We start from the raw sequence: 18,266 nt of genomic DNA, 5'->3' as shown, positions 1-18,266 counted from the left end.
TCTACATATACAGTATGGGCATAAAAGGGACACAGGTAGACAGACGGGTACAACGGGTACTCTGACAAAGCCCCCGACACTACTCGAACATATCGGTCGGATCGGCGGTGCGACATAGGTGTGAGGGCTGCATAGCGGCCGAACCGCTAGTTCTGTAAAAATGGTGCAAGTGTCTTTTCAAATGACAAGAAACCAACATGACTACTTATTGTACATTTTAATAAATGTGATACATGCCAAAAGATTTTAAAAGATAAAAGTATAATTTGTTATCTTGCCAACCCCATTTTGTCACTGACCACACACCTCGCGTCTTTAAGGTGCAGGTCAGACTGGAGAAGTTCACTTCTGCACTCTCTAACACCGATGCAGTTTATTTCAGCATTTCAGCAGTAAGCTACTTTCCAAAACATACCAGACATAATATTGTGTTTTGCGCATATATTTTTTATCATAGCAAATGGCTCATCTTTTTGCCTACATTTTGTAAATTGTCTGTCTTGCTCTCTCTATCTCTCTGTTCTCTCTCTGTGGTTGAGTCAAAAGTTGAAAGAATCAATCCAAAGAGCATATCTTTTAAAACTGAACTTTTATTGAGCAATGTAAAGGTAAGTTATCCTGCAATTATCTTAACTCTTTGACTGCCAGAGTATTTTCATAAAGTACTCCCCCAGTGCCAGCAATTTTCGTGTTTTTTTATTTTTATATTTTGAATTTTTCTCATGAAAATAATTTAAGGACACATAATGTAAAGACCCAGCACAAATCCGCCACTAGAGCGCAGCACATGACAGCTTTGATCATGTCGTTGGGTCTCTCTCACCCTTCTTCATAGATTAGACAAGGAAAAACATGAAAACGGATGTGACGTCCCCCCCATTGTTTTGATCGGCGAAAATTACGTTGTGATATACGACGGCGATGACTGATCGTCACCCAGACCATAGATTATAGAAGAGAAACTGTCCGTTTGTCCGTCATACCGTGTGAAAGACCGTTTATTTACCTATTTTGGACGAAAATGACTGGGGAAAAGAATCAAAAACCGGAAACGGAATCCAGGTCATGAAACCGGATGCAGATGTCCGTGAAGTAAGTGGAACTCGAGAATAACATTGAATATTAAGCAGCATAGCGCAATCAGAGATTAAACAATGAACGCGCGTCCAGCGCGTCGAGCGCGTCGACGGCCAACTGGACAAAGTAGCACTTGACGCGTTATCGCGTCGTCCGCAGTCAAAGAGTTAACTGTCGCTTAACTGTCTCTGTTGAGTCCATTGATTGAAGTCTTTTGTCCTTGTTCCTTTATTTTGTTAAGAGGGATACATAACCACATGCAAGTCTTTCTTAATCTACAACCATTTAATATTTGCTTACCTCAGTATATTATGCATAATGTACAGTATATTTTGTCATAGTAGTTACGTAAGAAATCTAAAGTGATTATGTATACAGTGTTGTCTGTTAGACAAAGTCAGAGTCCATCAGTTTGTCTGATGTGGGTTTCAGTGATTGCCATTGTCAACTCATATTTCTTCGCTGACAAGAACCAAATTTCTTCAATATTTTTCAAATACGTCGACAACAGCTATGCCATTTTTATATATAGATAGCATAGAGCTTATAGTACTGTATGTACTAGAACTAGCCAATCCTAGACATGCAAGTTCGCCAGTCCAAGGCGACGTTAGATTAACACCAAAAATACTTTTATAAACTTGTTATGAATAGCCATGTGTATATATGCATGTGTGATCGTGTGGCATGTGGTGGCTGCATGTTATGAGTGTATCACTCTTTAATAATTATCAAATTTCCCATCTCTGTATCTGCCTGCATTTGTGTGTGTGTGTGTGTGTGTGTGTGTGTGTGTGTGTGTGTGTGTGTGTGTGTGTGTGTGTGTGTGTGTGTGTGTGTGTGTGTGTGTGTGTGTGTGTGTGTGTGTGTGTGTGCACATCTGTACACGTCTGTCTTTGTCTGTTTCCATCCTAGCGGTGGACTTAAACAGCAGTCCCACGGTCTATCTCCAGCTGACCCAGTCTGCGGGTCTTCCCTGGACTCTCCGGGTCACTGTTATTGTTGTGGTTCTCCAGGTTCTTCTCACCACCCGTCCTTTCATCTTTCTTCTCTTCACCACTCCTAGAGGACACCCAGACAGACATTGCAACGACACACAGAGGTTTTGATTGTAATAAAAAACATATAGTTCTGTATGCTAGACTGTGGGTCTTATCTCCATCCGTCCCTCCTTCCACGTGTATCCACAAAGTTTGTCTGATGTGGGTTTCAGTGGTCGCCATTCTGACTCCACTGTGTGTGTGTGTGTGTGTGTGTGTGTGTGTGTGTGTTTGTAAAAAAAAGAAACAGGACCCTTAATCACTTAAATATCAAAACACTTTTTTAAATGTTTTATTTCTGTTTTCATCAGGATGGGGACGGGCATTTTAACATTTAGCACACCTAGTGACTTGTTAGACATCTATTTAAGCCCTCAAAACAAGTTTTATTTGAACTGTCGTGAAAACCGGCACAATTTGGTAGAGAATGTTGAAAACTGGGACATTTTAGTGTGATTTTACACCCAGCTTGAAACCCTGGCCAAACCGGGACGTCTGGTCACACCGTATGTAATAATGTGCTTACTTCTTCTTAAAGAGTTTCTTGAAGGAATTCCTGAAGCCTCCTTTCTCCTTACGGCTCCGCTCGCTGAGGGGGGTGTGGTGATTCTCCTCTGTCCCGGCCCTCCACCTTGGCTCCTCCACCCACTGGTTTGTGGAGTCCTCCTGAGGGTTGTTCAACGCAAACTAATACTTATTATAGAACACTGGTTCTCAACATGTGGGCCGGGGCCCACTGGAGGGGCGTGAGGGCCCCCAAATAATTGGCAAAACACTATGATTTGAATGATAATATAACAATAGAAATAATGTAATGATAATAATGAAAAAGAAATGTCTTGTACAGTACACCTGTGCTGTGTTATTATACGCTATACTGACAAACACTGGCTGGGACTCCCATCCCACTCCCATCGCCTCTTCAACTCAGCCATTCATTCAGTCACCCAGTCATTCGGCCTCTTCAAATCATCCACTTATCCAATTCAATCGCCCCATTTTTCTCATCCATTTATCAATCCCTGTCATGAGCTCACCTTTCCAAGCGGATTTCGTAGCTCATCACTCTGTTTGTCCGAGTCCACTCTGTGGTGGCTTTTCCCCAGGCTGCTCGCACCCCTGCGGGTCGGGGTGGGACACCCCTTGCTGCCCTTGCTGCCCTGGCGTTCCAGCTTGGCATGGCTGCCGAGGCTCACCCCGAGGTGGTGGTCCGAAAAATGTCCGCTGTCCAAACTGTTGACCGTGCTCTCCAGCTGCAAACCGTTCAGTGACTGGTGAAGAGAGGACAAAGATGATCATCGGCATCTCTACTGTCATTTTCCTCTATGTCATTCAGCATTCCCTCAAGCCACGCATTCCTCCTTTCATATCCAGTTTCCCCAATATGCAGTAAAATGCTTTGTGTTCATTTATCAGTTTTAATCTCAGAGTGTATAGTGAAAAAACTACAGCTCATCTGCCAGTAAACTTGGATGAGGCTCGAAAGGAGACCAAATTAACAATAAAGGGGAGCAGCCAACATTCGTACACTCTTGAGTTATACAAGGCAGCCTCCGCACACTCAAAGCTGTGCAAAAGTCGTATCTTTTAATTAATATAATTTATTTTATTCGGTCTGAAGAAGGTCTATGACCGAAAGCTTTCAAAAAAATAATGATTATCAGATATTTGCACAGCTTAGAGTGTGCAGAGGCTGCCTTTTATAACTCTGAAAGTGTACATAATGGAAGGGTCCATTTGGTTACATTTGCACACTTTCAGAGTTAAATTAATACTGAGGATTTGACTGTGAGCTGACTTTAGTAAGTCAGCTCATCTGCTTTAGGGAATATTACTGGATGGCACTGGAACAAACAGTCCTCAGTGTATAACAGATAATATCCGCCATTTATCCTTGTCATAACAGTTTTAAATCTATCACATCAAAGGGGATACAGGGGCGGGTGAGGATCATCGGACGGATGAAGAACTCTATCCCTCCCCGTCCTCGTGGCAAATCAAAGCCTCCGCCCGCTTTGAAGTGTTAGTTGTTGTTGTTGTTGTTTTTTAAGAAATCCTGAGTCATACTTATATATATAATTAATAACTGAACCAATTGCACTCTCACTATGGTGCTGACTATGGCTACTGACTATGGTATTGACTATGGTGCTGATTTTGGTACTGATTATGGTGCTGACTATGGTGCTGACTATGGTTACTGACTATGGTGCTGACTATGGTTACTGACTATGGTGCTGACTATGGTTACTGACTATGGTTACTGACTATGGTGCTGACTGTGGTTACTGACTATTAGTGATGCACGGGGGGCGGACGTGTCAAGATTTCAGACGCAATTATCGCGGGGCGGGCGGAGCGTGTCAACACAGAAAAAAAGAAAAAAGCATTCTGGTACCTTTCTCTCTCTCCTGTTTTGTCTCTCTTTCTCCCTATCTCCTGCTCTCCAGTATCTCTCCTCCTGGAATCATGAGCTTGTGTTCAATGTGTTGCTTATCTGATCAATTATGCACAGCTGCCTCTAATGATAGCCTATCCCTGCTGCATGTCAACTTTATTTATTTAAAGTCCCTTATGTTGTAGTAGGACACTCACTGTATCTATCTACGTTATGATTTAATGTTCTCTCATGTAGTTGTCTATGAATTGTCTATAGCAGCAAAACCGAATGGTGAATATATGGTTCCGTTCGCTCTTTCTCTCTCTCTCTCTCTGGATGGACTTGACGTTGCTAGTGTGTTGAAAATCCGGTCGGTAGGCTACTTTTTGTTTTTGCGGGTTTCCGGACGGGCCGGGTCGTTGATTTATATATTGCTTTGCGGGACAGGTTTGGGTGGGTTGGGCTCCGTGGCGGGGCGGATAGGGCGTGTTATGAAAAAACCTGACCCACGCATCACTACTGACTAGGGTGCTGACTATGGTTACTGACTATGGTGCTCAGATTTACAAATGGGTCAGGTTCCATTTGGTTCCATTTGTCCATAAAGTCTCTGAGTTAAATGAACACTGAGAAGTTTACTGTGTACAGTACGTTACACAGCTACCTCTGGGTTCAACATGCCTCTTCCCCATAATTGGTCATCAATAGCCCCAAATGGAATCTACATAATTTGGGGCCATTTTCATTCAATAGAGCATTTCATTCATAAACTGGTCTATCCCGATTTCAATATGGTTGTCGAATTAACCAAACACCAGGGCCTCCCATAATAACAAAAGTACTCAGTAAAATCCTCTAAATTATGACTAAGGATCTGAAATCAGTTTTCCCCCTGTGTAAATCTGGTCAAAACTACAGATCCTAGAAGTTCATGCTCACCTTGCTCTTGCGCTGACTGGCCTGGAGAGGGCGATGTTGGCGGTGACGCAACATCACTGCCTCATCCGGCGACACGCACCCTCGGTTCGGTGGCTTGTTGTACCCGCTCCCCTGGCACCCTCCACTGCTGTAGGCCTCTCCCCGAGCAGACGGCACGTTGGCTGCCACCGCGGTGTGCTGCGACGTCGAGGAGCTTTTGGGACATCTGACGAAGGCAATGTCGATCGAGGAGTCCGAGGAGGCAGAGGAGCAGTGGTCAAACAGGGAGGCGTTGTGGAGCGAGTCTCCGTCCTCCTCATACAGGCCCTCCATTGCCGGAGCCTCCCTGGGGATGAGGAACTCTCCTAGGGCGTTGGCCAGTGCCGTGCTCACTGGGCTATGGTGATGGAGCTCCAGAGGTCTGGTGGACAGGTGACGCTGGCAGGACAGAGAGCCCTCAGAGCCCTCGCTCTCTGGGATACAGCGCAGACCTAGAAGATACAAGTTAACTATTTTTTTTTATGAAACTGTTGTAATTGTAATCATTCCACACAAAAATATCAAACAACAAACAACATAAGCAAATCAAAACCTGGGTAATTTATTGATTTAATGAATGATTAGTTGTTAGGTAGATAAGTATACAGGTAGGTAGATTAATAGATCAGTTGATAAATAAGGCATATTTGTGAAACCCAAACCTGTTGCTTTGTGGTTACGGGGGTCTGGGTCAGGGCTGAAGAAGGGGTGCAGGGGAGAGGTGCATTCTGGGTCATAGTGCTGGGGTTCTGCCTCCCTGTCTCTGCCCCTCTCCCAGTCCTGGTAACACCGAGACTGGATCTGCTCCAAGAGACGCTGCTTGCTGCGTTTCACCTGGTTAGCATGTTCTCTGAGAGACAGGAACAACCATAACTTACCATAACCATAACGTACAGTACAAAGGGACATGGCTGGACATACCTCAGACTGTATGTACAGTAAATAACTCACAGTATAGCATTGCTAGAGGTGTATGGCGAGTCATTGCTTTGCATTCCACACTCCACTGTCTTCAGTAGCTGCTTCATGTTAGACCTGGAATTAACACGGAACAGACAGCGGCTATCTTCACATGAGTGTCTTCAAATAGATCCTCAAGTCAAATACAGATGAACAATGAATGAAAAATGTTTCATGATGTGGGTTTAGGGGACCAGAAGTCAACACGCTCTCGCGAGATCTAGCAAAACTGAATAGACGAATTGTGTACAATTTCTTATGCTAGTTAGCCGTAGGTTTGTCTATCTTGGAATCTTAAGGATCTTAAGGATTTGGTTATGTTCAAAACTGTGTGTGTGTGTGTGTGTGTGTGTGTGTGTGTGTGTGTGTGTGTGTGTGACTGACCTCTTCATCTCCTTGCGATTGTGAAGCAATAGTTCCTGGTTGTGTTGGAGCAGGTGATGGTACTGGGCAGTAAAGGACCTGAACTGCTGGACACACACCAGCAGCAGGTAGTAGTCTGGATGCTCTGCGTCTGTCTGCCTCAACAGGCCCTGTACAACGCGTGCACACACACACACACACACAACGCGTGCACACACACACACACACAACGCGTGCACACACACACACACACACACACACACACACACACACACACACACACACACACACACACACACACACACACACACACACACACACACACACACACACACACACACACACAGTTTTGAAAAACTGCATGAACATAACCCTAATATCTGTGAAAGTGTTGCGCTGTGCGTGCGTGCGTGCGTGCGTGCGTGCGTGCGTGCGTGCGTGCGTGCGTGCGTGCGTGTCAGACAGACAGACCTGTAACAGCAATAGATATTCTGGGATTCTCTGAACAGGCTGCAGCAGTAGATTGTGGAGGGACGGCCTGGAACCATCACACATGATCTCACCCTGATGGAGACACCACACAGCCAATCAAAGCACAGAACACGTCAGTCAGTCACAGTGGGAGGGTGAAAATAGTTCAAACCGATCAGCATAAGGGATAGAACAGTTAATTAATCACTATGGGAGAGCAAAACGATTTCAGCCAATCAGGATGGGAGAGTACAGCATTTCAAAATTCAGTCATACATGAATAATAATAACATGAATGGGAAGCATATCGGCATACCAATAAAGTTAAGAAAACAAACATCAAGACTGCATTCAAAGTTGAAATCATTGCCATCGTGTGCCAGATCAAAAATTATATTGTGTCAATGAGTGAAGAGTACCACTGCATAGATTTAGAACCAATAGCCATGACACTATCACCAGTGTCACACTTCTCAAGTGGCAAAATTGAGAAGTGTCCAGAATGATTGATCATTAAAATAAACATGCTCTGAAAATGTACTCGGCCCACCCATCTGACCACTTAACACGGCAGCTGTGTTAAGCTCAAATGAAAACTCAGAAACAAAAATTCAGCACAAAGTCTTGCTGAGTGAAAAACACATACTTTTGCACCATTTTGCATGTAAAAGGCTGTAGTTGTGTGCATGTTTTTACCTCGAAAAGGGCGGCCATTTTCATAGAACTGGAAGTGAGCATGCTGACGACTGACAGACAGTCTGGAAGCTCCTTCAGGTAGGACACATAGAGGTCCAGAAAATCACTCTACATAGACAGACAGACAGACAGACAGACAGACATGTTCCGAACATGTTAGAGAGCATGAAGGAATCATGACGTTAATTCCAACTCTGTCACTCATCCAACATATCTCATCCCTCATAAGTAACCACGGGTAACGGTGGTTCCGTAACATTGCGTGACAGTCCCGTGTGTTAGCTCATTTCCCTCCACTCACTCACAGCCACTTAGCAACACATTGACCCCTAATAGAATAGAGCTCTAACAGCTCTGGGGTCAGTTGGGGTTAACACGCAGCAGGTCTGTCATACTGCCAGGATACCTTCCCCCCGGCCCCTTTCCCTGTGAATAACTGCTTGTATACAACCGTAGTGTGACCACCAGGGCCCCATTAGAGCGCTGATATTATCTACTGCTACACAGTAAAGTCCTCTGTGTTAAATTAGCCCTGTGTTGTGGTGCGAATACCATAGACTTGGACAACGTCTTTAACTTGCAATTCTAAGGGAGGGAAGGGAGGTGGAACAATATTGCATGTTGGCATGTCAAGGTGATGAAACTTATTTTTTTTCACAACTATCTTCAACACCCTGAGAGTGTACAAATATACACACTCAGAATTACAAATAGGTAAATGAACACTGATGATTTTACTGTGCAGCAGTCAGACATTTCAGACATTCTACAGCAGTATTTGAATTTGCTCCGATGATTATGCAACAAATAGCTCAGGATATATAAACATATTTATGTTTGTGAAGTGCTGTTTCTTATACAGTAGTTGAGTGACATCGTACAGTACAGTGTGTACACAAGTACTGTTCATAATGCTGAGCAATACTGTACTGTATGGGGGGGCTCTGTTTAGGGCTCCTCAGCCAGGGGTGTCTGAGACTGCAGTTCTTCTCGTACTGAGCGGGATTACTATGTTCAGCATAAATGGCCCATCTCTGGTGTTGCGTCAAAATTGACATGGTATTTGGTTTGAGGTTGAGTTTTCTCTATTACATCACACTCTCCTTAATTTGTTTTTTCCAATTTCCAATTTAGTTGTTAATAATAATAATAATAATAATATGTAGTAAGAGAGTGTACTCCTTGTAATAATAAGGTACTCCTTGTAATAATAAGGTGTAGACAACCACATATCTCCTCCTATACATCTTCTTTTCACCTGACAGTGAGGAGTTATTTTCTGAGTGCACTCTGTGTTTGTGGGGGTTACCTCTTTGCTGGTCAACCTCATGAACACATCTCCCATGATGCCTTGCCACTGGCATTTCAGGACACGTTCTTGGAGTGTGTGGAGGAGCTCCAGATGCTGTTGAATGAGAAACCGCAGAGAGCTAGGAAACGGACTGAGAGAGGGAGAGAGACAGACAGACAGACAGACAGACAGACAGAGAAGGAAAGTATTAGTGATAAACAGGGAGATAGAGAAAGGGAGAGAGGAGATAAAGGGAGAGAAGTGAAGGAACAGGGAAATAGGGGATAGTTAAATAGACAGTAGCAATACAACATGAAGACTCAAACCTGGGTCAAATAAAATGTAACTGCAGGAAATATCAGATGGATGGTGTTTACTAAACAAGGACAGGTGAGAGAAGTGCACGCACAAAACTGTTGTGCAAACACATTGTAAACACATTTCCAACTTTGTGTATCTACAAGTTCACAATGCGTCGTGTTTGTGAGCTTGTACTGTAGATCAATATTTTCTGTGAATAATCCCACCTACCCGGGTCCCCGAGGCACTGCACATCGCCACAAATATTAGCGTTAGTTTGCCAATACTGTTTGACCCAGTTAACTCCAGTGTTAAGGCTATATAAACTGTGCCTCTCTTCATTGAGAGCATGTGCATTGCAGCTTACTGGTGATTAAATTAGTATGTGGCTGTGAGGGATCTTTTTCAAAAGTCTGCTCCCAGTCAATGATGTTTTTTAAGGCAGCATAATTTCATTAATTCATATCCTGTCCTCTTCAGTGTAAGCTCTCAAATTAGATTAGTCTTTCCACTGCGCGCATGTGTGTGTGCATGTACGATTGTACATATGTGTTGTCTGGAATATTAAGCTACAGTTGTGGGTTCCAGAGTAAAGGTCACTCTTAGTCAGAGACATTTACATCTAAAGGATTTAGGACCATTTATTGCAACAAATGATAGTTGTATTAGTTGCATTTGGTGAAAACGGCTTGACTTTAAGGAAACTTCCCAATAAACCAGAGCAGCTTTCAAGAGACGGGGAGCGCAACAAATAAACCTGAAACTTAATAATTGTGATTGATGAATGAGAGATCGAGAAGGTATCATCAGCTGATAAGCTGTCAAAACGGGTCAGCTGAGCTGATCAGCTGAGGCACCAGCAACTTCCGTGGTCTGCCATTTGTGGGTTGAAGATTCTTTATTGGTCTCTGTATCCGGCTGATTCTATCTGTCTGTGTGTCTACACATTAATGTTTGGTTCTTTGTTCCCTGTGTCTCTGGCTCTCTCTCCATTCTTACCGCTTGTCCTTGGGGGCGAGGCCCTCCGATCCGTTGAATGAGATGTTGACCTTCAGCAGCAGAGACAGGTACGAGACGTAAACTCTCTCTGACTCCAGCAGCTCCAAGGCTGCTGACTGCCTCTTAGCTGCAATGTACAAAACAATGCACATTAACAGAAACACACACACACACACACACACACACATAAAATCCTAAAGGGTCCTCAGTGTAATTTATCCATTTGTATACTCTCCGTCGGAATTAAATGAACACTGAGGGTATTACTGTGTAACCATACCCTCTACTGATCTGAATGAGTGTCAGCTAAAAGTCCTAAAGTAGTCACAGAGATAAATAACTACTGTATTAGGGCTGTGCAATTAACCAAAAATACAAGGAGACTTTTATTTATTTTTAAACGTTTTTTGGGGGGGCTTATTACGCCTTTATGCCTTTACGCGCTGTCAGGCTACATTGAGCCTAGGTGCCCGGACTGCTACGCCAGCTGTCCGGGCCATACAAGGATACTTTTAATGTACTTGTGGGGGTTAAGGGTATTTAAGTATTTATTGTGTGTTTATTTAGGTATTTATTGTATGTTTTAGAACACCCCTTTGAATGGTGCAGTCTAGCTCACCTGGGTATAAAAGGCTGCTGCCAGTTAACAAGAGAGAGAGAGCTGAGAGTGAGAAGCTGGACACCACCATGATGGGGTACTTCAGCTCATGTCCTCATTATGTTTGTTATATGTTGGTGAATAAATACACCATTTGGTTACACCATACCGGCGCCTCTGTACTGTGTCCAGCCGCCGGTCAGCCTAACAGCAAGATAACCAACTTTATCTTGCTCATGTACAGTAGGTTAATAGATTTGTTGTTGATTTTTTTCTTTTTTTCTTAAATCGCTCATTTGAAAAGTCTGATTAACCACATAATACAGGGCGTATTATACAGTTTACTTCATACTGCATTGAGAAATAGTGCAATAATAAATAAATACATTATAATCGCTCATTATTCATAATCGAGGCAAAACTTTGAAATAATCTTGATGTTGATTTGAAGTCATTTTGCCCAGCCCTATACTGTACATAAGCAGTATTGGTAGTACTGCATGCAGGTGACGTACTGTATAATAAGCAGTATTGATAGTACTACATGTAGGTGACATACTGTATAATCAGCAGTATTGTTAATACTGCATGCAGGTGACATACTGTTTTCTGGAGGAGTGCCTGGTACTTCTACCTCCTCCTTGCTGTTCTTCCTCTCTGTCCATATTGGGGATTTGGACGGACAGCCTCTCTTCTGCTGTTGACCCTCCTGCTCCGAGTTAGAGGCTAGAACACACACACACACACGCGCACACACACACACACACACACACACACACACACACACACACACACACACACACACACACACACACACACACACACACACACACACACACACACACACACACACACACACACACACACACACACACACACACACACACACACACACACACACACAGTTAACCTGGTGCAAACATTAGGCTGCATTATCAGAATTATACCTTACTTTTCAGGTAGCTGTCCTCCTAAAAGACAGACAGACAGATAGGCAAGTAGGCAGACAGACAGACAGACAGACAGACAGACAGACAGACAAACAAGCAGAAGGACGGACAGACAGACAGACAGACATTAACTCACTCTGTGTTGATGTGGTGCTCCTGTGAGGAGATCCATTGTTAGACACACTGGTGAAGTAGTGCTGAATGACACTGAGCTCTGATTGGTTGGGCACACAGGTATGTCCCTCCCCCACCACCATCAGCACATCTGACTTGGAGTTCTTCCTGCTTCTGGACCAATGACAGGAGAGGAGGGACATCATTTCATTAACCAATTAAGACAAGCTAATTTGAATGGAGCCCTCAGTATTTACAGTGTAGGTTTGATCCAAATCATTGTAAAAACTGTCACTGTGACACCAAACAGATGATGCTTGCGATGCTGACGATTTACAATACAACCTAAACTGTAATAATGTGTGAAATAACGTAACAGGATACTATATGTGTGTCCCGTCTGTCTAGCGGCATCTGTGCATCCAAGTTAATGTATTTGTTCATGGGTGTCATCAAACCCTTGCCTGTGTTTGTGCATCACTGTTTGTTAGAATACATTTATTTATTCGAGTATGATTTGGGCATATACTGTACAAGCAAAATATTGGCACATTTGCATGTCATTTTATGCTTTTCTGTGTGTGTATGTGCGTGCGTGTGCGTGCGTGTATGTGCCAGTGCATGCGTGCATGGGTTGTTGTGTGTGCACGACAAATATGTGTGCTTGTGCATTTGTGTGAATATGTGCATGCGTGAGTGTGTGTGTGCGTCCGTTTACAATCGCGTGTACGTGTGTGTGTGTGTATTCTACCTGTTCTGGCTAGAGAGGCTGTTTTCTGTGCAGTGTTCAGCTTGCAGCAGTTTCACTTTCTTCTGAAGCTCCCTCTGTATGCTGGACACATCCTTAATCTGAAACAATACTGCACTCAACTCCTCCTGCAAGAAGGAGTAAGCTAAAGTAAGTCAACTATAGTGTGTGTGTGTGTGTGTGTGTGTGTGTGTGTGTGTGTGTGTGTGTGTGTGTGTGTGTGTGTGTGTGTGTGTGTGTGTGTGTGTGTGTGTGTGTGTGGGGGTGTGTGTGTGTGTGTGTGTGTGTGTGTGTGTGTGTGTGTGTGTGTGTGTGTGTGTGTGTGTGTGTGTGTGTGCATTTCCAGGGATGCATGTGACCACATAGGCCTCTATTTTGTTTATTTACGCATTAGTCTTGCGTAGCCAGACAACTGGAATTCTTCGCCCCTTGATACATCTGGTGACATCTAAATTCAATGTAGGGGCTAAACTGTGTGGAAACAATTTGGAGATTTAAAAAGAAAATGTATTGCTGAACTAATGCGGTCCTTCATATTGGGATATGGTGATCTGATTGGTTTCCAAAGCAGTAGGTGTATAGCACAGCCCATCCAGAACAGGTAGTTCATTTCTGCCTATTATGTTTATGTGTGCATTCTTCTCAAATACCTTGAACGTATTCAGGGAATTCTTCAGGCTCACGATCTTGTTATCCACGTCACTCTGGTGTGCCTGGAGTCTCTCCTCCAGACCCTGATCCCTCTGGCGGAGCTCACACATCTCCACCAGAGCCCCACGGAGCCCCTCGCGCAGCTCTGCCACCAGGCCCTGTAGCTGCACCATAGGGACCAACCAGAACTCACATACTCATACTCAAAACTTAATATTTGAAGATATTTGGTCAGCTAAGAAAAACCGTTGCAAGCTAAACATTCCCTATAGGGCATAGCCGTGGCGGCCATTTTCTGGTTCCACTAAAAAAAAGCCAATGCATTTTTCCCATAGAGATTTTCAAAAATATTTATATCAATTGTTTTAAGCCTAGACCAAGCCATCCAGGGTCCTGGTGAATCATGACCATAAAACATGTTATTATGTGCAAAGGGTATTTATTAGTATATCATATAATTAAATATTCCCAGAATAAAATGTTTAAATTTAACTCTTTAACTCTCTCGTGCATGTGTCTCTATTCCTGTCCCCCTCAGTGCAGCATCATTTCTTAAATTGAAGGCTGATTGAATTTATTCGGGGGGTTTGAACCAGCTCATGTGAACATGTGTTGGAAGCTTCTCTCCCCCTTCCTCACTGTTTCTCTCTGCCCCCCTTCTCTCTCTTGTACTCTTGTTGTCCCTCTCTGTCTGTCTCTCCCTCTCTCTCTCTAGTACTCTCTCTCCGTCATGTGAAAGGCATCAGGCGCAGATTGAATGCAGCATCTGTCCTGTTTGCTTGCCGTGCTCTTTGCCTTATTTTCTACTGTGATCTTATCTCACGATGACATACAGTATGGATGTTACTGCTCACCACAGTCCTGACTCTAACCTAGCCCAAGCTGTAAAACCCCTGAGTGTTCGTTTAACTCTAAGAGTGTACAAATGTTCATTTGTATACTCTCGGATTTACAAATGAATAAATGAACACAATAATAATAATCCTTAATACTTGGATTTGGAATCAAAGCAGCTCAAACGTTTATATACATACTCATTGCAAAGAGCTCTGGATGAGAACAACCGCTTAATGTCTTAAAGTATAATTTCTACTACGTTTTCAGAATATATACAAATTCCCTTAAAAAATTATGTAATTTGAAAGGATACAGGAAGAGTGGGCACCTGAGAAGTCTGTGCACCTGTCCTCAATGTGAAATTGGTTATTTCCATTCCAAAATGTGAAAAAGTAAATAAATGAAATAATGTCAAGTATACATGATTTGGACATGCACAGTACATCGTTCAAATTCAAATTATTGTTTATGCCATAATGACTGGCTATCCACAAGTTTTCTAGCCATCATGGGTCCATTTGGCTCCATTTGTACACTCTCAGAGTTAAATGAATACTCAGGATTTTGCAGTGTATGAACCCAATTGGATTTTTACAGGTCAACTTGTAAATTAATCAGTTAACGCGGTTAGCAACCTTGTAGCCTACAGTAGGCCTACGGTATTCCATTACTGTAATGATCCCTGCAGTTGTGTGCAGTTTTGCAGCAGTTCTTTACGGTGAATAACAGCATCGCACGGAGCTGCCTGCAGCTGTGCTTCTGTGTATTAGATTAGTACACATCACATCACGCTGTGAATGTACAGTACATTGATGAAACTGTGCTTATCGAGAACAGCTGGCATAGATCCACATGCCATAATAATAAATGGGCCAGTCTGAGATTTATAAAAACAAACAAATTATAATCTTGAACTATGAGAGGAAGGTAGGTACTGTGTGGGCTTGGTATGAGTGATCAATATAGTTCAAGATTGATCATAGATCAATTATTTTGATCAGTGCATAGGAAAGTCATCATGACTTGGCTTCTGAAAACCTTCTCTTGTTTGCTTTATCTACAACGTCTGTCTGTCTGTCTGTCTGTCTGTCTGTCTGTTTGTCTGTCTGTCTGTGTCTGTCTGTATACCTACCTGACTGTATTTCTCCAATTGGACTTAGAATAAATGAGCGTAGTTTCACTGCTATGATAATTTAGTCACTGTGTTAAGGTTTCTATCATTCTAAAAATGTTGCAGGCATTATCAATGCATATCACATAACATTATCAATGGACATCATATAACACTATCAATTCATATCACATTACCTAAAAACTGATCCTTGTTGTCCCTTTACCATGACTTTTAACCTTCACTTGACTCTCTGTTGACTTCATTTAAACATGTTCCAAACATTTTGACACCCAAATGACTGAGGTCACGACCATCCCCAATTAAAACAAAACCTTTTATTAAAACATGTTATGGTTTTTAACTGACCTCTGACCCCTGCATTCACATGCAGTCTAGGAGCTGTGACCTTTCTGCTTGTTGTGTGTGACCTACTGACCTTTGACCATATAGCATCTCTTAACTTTGTACAGACAGACAGACAGACAGACAGACAGACAGACAGACAGACAGACAGATAGATAGAGAGAGAGAATTTTACCTGAACAATTTCCAGGTTGGTCTCTTCTACCAGTTTATCTTGATCTAGAGGAAGACACAAACGCACTGTGAAGTTGCAACAACAGTAGTGGTATTTAGACTATTATAGGTTAACCATTAACCATAGCGTACCTATTCTGGGGCAAACATTCGGCAAGGACCTCACAACCTCACAACCTCACAACGTGTCGCAAGGCGACGTGTTGTGAGCTGGTAGATCTGCTATTTTCTGCAAAGATATTTGAATATATAGAACCCTGAGGGAACCCGGTCAACTAACTATATAGGGCTTAAGTGGTTAACAAAGGCATAGACACCATAACCACAGTACTGGGTGAAACCAGCACTGAAACTTCCATGTGGTGCTGGAAGGATGTTTAAATTATACTGGATGGGCGGGAAAGACATGCAGAGGATGAGGTGAAGCTGTTATAATCTTTTCTCTGGTCACTCCTCCAAGCTAGGCTAGTGCCTAGCTTGCTATTTTTGCTATTTTTAAAACTTTTTTGGGGGAGATGGTCTATTTTTGACCATTTAATAACATGCCCAAAATGTTATTTCTGTGCTTCACAATAAAGTTACATGTGGGCGTTAGCTATGCTAAAGTTATAGGATAATAGACTTTGTATGGCAAGTTGAACTGATATCACATTGAAAACATACAGACAGTGGAAGAAAGCATGTTATAATTCTGTGCAACAGGTTTAACATTTTGGAGTACCTCCAAACTGACAAGGCCTCGCAGACACTGATTGTGACTTAGATTTTTTGACTTTTCAACCCAAAACATAATCATCTCTTCAGGGCAGCTACTAATCATTCCCACCAACTGTCATGAAAATCTGCCCTGATGGTTCTCAAGTTATCTTGCAGACAAACAAACACAGTCATACGCAGGAACAGACATTGCTGCAGGCATAAGTCATTTATCAAATGTAGAAACAACAGTCAACAACTATTGAGTCCAGCTGCTCATTCACTGTCACCAGAGCACGTCCTTAACCACCATGAACCCTCGGCAAACAGATTTGCTGTTGAGGGGAAATAGGAGCGGACCTAATATAGAGCCCTGGGGTCAACTATACAGTATAGGGTTTAAGTGGCTAATGACATCACTGATCATGCCCTTGATTTTCTGGACTCTAGTTTTATGGAAACAGTGCTGTCCTGTTCACAAACGTCACAGAACTTTATAATACTATAAGAAGATCAACCAAGGGAATCCTTGTTCCAGCTAAGTTTTTTTCTTTAAGTGCAATAAGACAATTGTACACTTGTCCCATGTAAGAAGTACAATGATTCAGTTTCTGTAGTGAAATGCCAAGTCCAAGATACTACAGTAGCAGCATCACCGAAGGTCATCTTAAATGCCTACTTATCATACATTATCATGCATATTTTAGAGGGTGCTGCATTGGCAGACAGTAGTCTACAATGTCCCATGGCTGTCCTGAGAGCACAATCACACAGAAGTCATACAGAAGAAGGTGCCTTGTACTCAACAACAGTTTCTTCTGTCTACAGAACATACATGACAAATACATTTTACAATTCATGTTGTGATCCGAGTTATTGACTGGCATCATTTGGGCCAGTAAAGTCTTTCATATCGGGCTGTGACAAAGCATCAAACTGCTGTCCACATATGGACATAGTAAAACTTACAATCTTCAAATCAGCAGTGCATACTACATGAGAGCTCATTGAAATATCAAAGGATGTGTACATGATAGTAATTTGGACATAAAAGTACAACCACGTACTGTATCTTCTTCTTCTTCTTCTTCAAAGAACATATCTTCAGAGCACACCCAGCTGCATTCTACAGTTATTTGTACAGATTTCTCAATCAGGAACTGTATTATGTATTTACAAAGAAGACTTTCTACATTTCTGCCATCAAGGAGCCACGTTGTGTCTTTTTTCTCCTATAGCTCAGGGGTTTGAAGGAGAAAGCTTGCTTTATATTCCTCTAACTTCTCTTCTTACCTTCTGTTGCATCCTTCATTTCTCCTTTCATCTCCTTGTCGTCTGCCTCATGTTCTGCTCGGCCATTCTCTGTGCTTCGATAGTCCATTCTATGCACTTCACCTGATGTGGTTCCAGATTGTTGAGGGCCCTGAAGTTCTTATCCTGCTCAAGACTACTACTCTCTTCTTCCACTCGTCTCGTCTGTTGTCCTT

General features: G+C 42.7%; 1 protein-coding gene across 1 annotated transcript; it reads right to left on the bottom strand.

The window, feature by feature from the left end:
* Positions 1-1,900: 1,900 nt before the first annotated feature.
* On the bottom strand, positions 1,901-18,266 carry arhgef33 (Rho guanine nucleotide exchange factor (GEF) 33). Its single transcript, XM_080449628.1, has 17 exons — positions 18,073-18,266; positions 16,085-16,128; positions 13,595-13,759; positions 12,948-13,072; positions 12,219-12,370; positions 11,736-11,858; positions 10,535-10,661; positions 9,254-9,386; positions 7,945-8,052; positions 7,249-7,341; positions 6,799-6,947; positions 6,406-6,489; positions 6,117-6,304; positions 5,437-5,906; positions 3,155-3,388; positions 2,644-2,804; positions 1,901-2,139 (listed from the first exon to the last, which is right to left on the bottom strand). Exons 1-17 carry the CDS (start codon positions 18,158-18,160, stop codon positions 2,001-2,003), a joined length of 2,583 nt encoding a protein of 860 aa, XP_080305754.1. The 5' UTR covers positions 18,161-18,266; the 3' UTR covers positions 1,901-2,000.

The sequence above is a fragment of the Gymnoscopelus braueri genome (genome assembly GCF_963280865.1).
Source record: "Gymnoscopelus braueri genome assembly, chromosome: 14".
NCBI lineage: Eukaryota > Metazoa > Chordata > Actinopteri > Myctophiformes > Myctophidae > Gymnoscopelus > Gymnoscopelus braueri.
The sequence above is the reverse complement of the archived record's forward strand: the minus strand, read 5'-3'. Positions and strand labels throughout refer to the sequence as shown.